Below are 2643 nucleotides of genomic sequence, written 5' to 3' on the forward strand. Positions count from 1 at the left end.
TTGCAAGCAATCCAGCTTACATCACATCTCAGCTTTAAAAGCTCAACTCCACACTCTCTGTTTCTGAATTGAGAAAGCTCCTCGGATGAGAAGCGAAACGTCTTCAGCTACAGAATAGAAGTCCAGTTGTTTTTGTTTTTTAACTTTTTTTGAGGTTCGGTTTTGATTGACAGGACAGGAAACGAATGAAAAATTAGGTCAGGAAATTCAGTCCAATCAGAATTTACAGTAGCTCAGTGGGCGGGGTTTTCAGTTCGTACGCTCACGCGTCTCGTTCTCCGGTAAGCCCGGGAGTTTTTAGCGGTTTGTTTGAAGTCGTTAACACTCAAACCTGAGACGTGTCAACTTCAGGGGAACAAGTGAGCTCAGGTGGAGGTACATTTATATATTTTTCGTGTGTTTGGAAATGTTTCACCTGTTTCTGGACACCGAACCGAAGCCTCCAGCTGAAGTTAGCGGCGGCTTGCAGCAAGCTAACCGAACCGAACCGAACCCGGAGTTCTGGTTCTGTTTACCGAGACAAGCTGTGACTTTCAGCTAAAACAGGACTGAAATATTTATTTTAAAACTATAGTTTACACGAAGTTTACAGATAAAGCTGCTGGTTGTGGTTCATTTCTCCGGGTTGAGGCTGCGCAGCGCCCCCTGCCGGTCAGGAGGTTCAATTAAAAACAACCAGAATAAACTCAAGTTTTATAATTTATAGTTTGTGAGTGCTGAGTCAGCTTTAATAAAAGTTTTATAATTTATATGTTGTGAGGAGGTGAGTGCTGAGTCAGCTTTTAGAAACATTTTATTCTGTTTTTCGCATCTAACTACTCCTGCACACTTTGTGTTAATGAAACTTTCATAAAATGTTCAGCTGTGACTTTAGTTTTTTTAAATAGGGTTCGTCCTGTAACCGGAGGGTTGCCGGTTTGTCTCAGCCGTTGTGTCCTTGGGTGAGACTCTTCACCCGCCTTGCCTCCTGGTGGTGGTCAGAGGGCTCGGTGGCGCCGGTGTCATGGCCGCCTCACCTCTGTCAGCTGTGGCTATGATGTAGCTCACCGCCATCAGTGTGTGAATGAGTGAATGAATGAGCTATTACAAGTGCAGGTCATTTACCATCATTTTGTCCAGTGGTCCATGAGATATTTTGCTGACAGACAGTTACATGGTCGCCCGCCTTTCATGGCAGCTGCTGATGAGAAGATGAATGAAGCGGTGTTAGTTTCCAGTTGCACTGCATCAGAAGTAACAGACAGTAATATTTGTGTCTAAATACGTAAATATTTGTGTTAAAGTTGAATTTACCTGAGGAAACATCTTTACCTCCCTGAGCTGTCAAACTAAAGGAATAAAATCTGAAACAGTCTCACGTTTGAACAGTTTAACTTTATTCACTTGAAACGTTTCTGCACCACGGTTGACTACAGACCGAGGGACAACAGGAACCACGGTAACGACACAAAAGGACTGGATTAAGATATTCTCAGGAGATGTCAGTAAAATCAAAGTAAAGCATGCTGGTGTCTCATGATGTGGGACATTAATCAACATTTATTGATCATCTGAAGGAAAGAAGGACAGAATCTGAAGCCGGCAGCAGGGTGTTAATCTGGATTAATTAATCTGGGATTGTTAATTTAGTGTTCCGACCCTCCATGGCTCCATCACAGATGTTTGTGAGTAGATCTGGTGGAAATTAGAAGACTTCTCAGGAGGTGAACATGAGGCTGGGATGAATAATAAAACTGGATCAGGGGTCTGCTCCAGACCGATCCTGGTCCTCAGAGGATGAACCCGCTAAAGTTTACGTGTCCTGATCTGGAAATCATGACGTTAAACAAACAAACTTCTAATCTTCATGGTGTTTGGTTCTTGTTCCTGCTTTGATGGGAAAATAAAACAGAATTTAATTTTTATTTTGACAGAAGCTTCAGCAGCTGAGGATCTGTCTGCAGCAGGGTTCAGCCTCTGAAAGACGAAGGCTGATGAAGACGAGGCTGAGGAGCTTTTTCCCATCATGCACCAGGTTAGGAGTGGCTCATCTGAAAGGAGCGACACAAACTGAGCCGGCTGCTGTTTGACAGGATTCAGTTTCATTTACAGGTGAGTAACGACACCTACGGGAGTCTGGTTCACGTAATCGTCCTTATCATTGTTGTCATCATCATCCTCGCTCCGGGACGAAAGGTCAGGGGTCGAACCTGCAGGAGTTAGACCTCATCAGCTTCACCCCTAAAAGCCTTTCAGTGTCACAGTTCAGTTTCAGTTTATTTTGTCTGAGTCACATAAATGAACACGTCAGCAGCTGATCATCATCAGATCATCATGGGATCTTCATGAGATCATCATGAGATCATCATGGGATCTTCATGAGATCAGCATGAGATCTTCATGGGATCATCATGAGATTTTCATGAGATCATGGGATCTTCATGAGATCTTCATGGGATCAGGGGGTCATCATTCGGTCATCATGTGATCATCATGAGATCATGTGACTGATTGCGTAACTCACGTTCATGATGGTCCGTGTCCTCCACATTCAGATAACCTGAGAGGAGAAAACTTGGATTCAGTCATACTCTATGTTTTTATACTCTGTTTTTATACTCCGTGTTTTTATACTCTGTTTTTATACTCCATGTTTTTATACTC

At 43.1% G+C, this 2643-nt stretch overlaps 1 protein-coding gene across 2 annotated transcripts in view; it reads right to left on the minus strand.

The window, feature by feature from the left end:
• Nucleotides 1-1354: 1354 nt before the first annotated feature.
• LOC108228485 overlaps nt 1355-2643 on the minus strand; it is a 27806-nt gene continuing 26517 nt past the window's right edge. For both annotated transcript variants that reach the window (XM_037978863.1, XM_037978862.1), the window contains exons 13-15: nt 2504-2539; nt 2110-2189; nt 1355-2030 (exon numbers count right to left, since the gene is read on the minus strand). In XM_037978863.1, coding sequence (XP_037834791.1) covers nt 2016-2030; nt 2110-2189; nt 2504-2539 — 131 coding nt within the window. In that variant the 3' untranslated portion in view covers nt 1355-2015. The remainder of the gene's footprint in view (nt 2031-2109; nt 2190-2503; nt 2540-2643) is intronic.

The sequence above is a fragment of the Kryptolebias marmoratus genome, linkage group LG12 (genome assembly GCF_001649575.2).
Source record: "Kryptolebias marmoratus isolate JLee-2015 linkage group LG12, ASM164957v2, whole genome shotgun sequence".
Classification (NCBI taxonomy): Eukaryota; Metazoa; Chordata; class Actinopteri; order Cyprinodontiformes; family Rivulidae; genus Kryptolebias; species Kryptolebias marmoratus.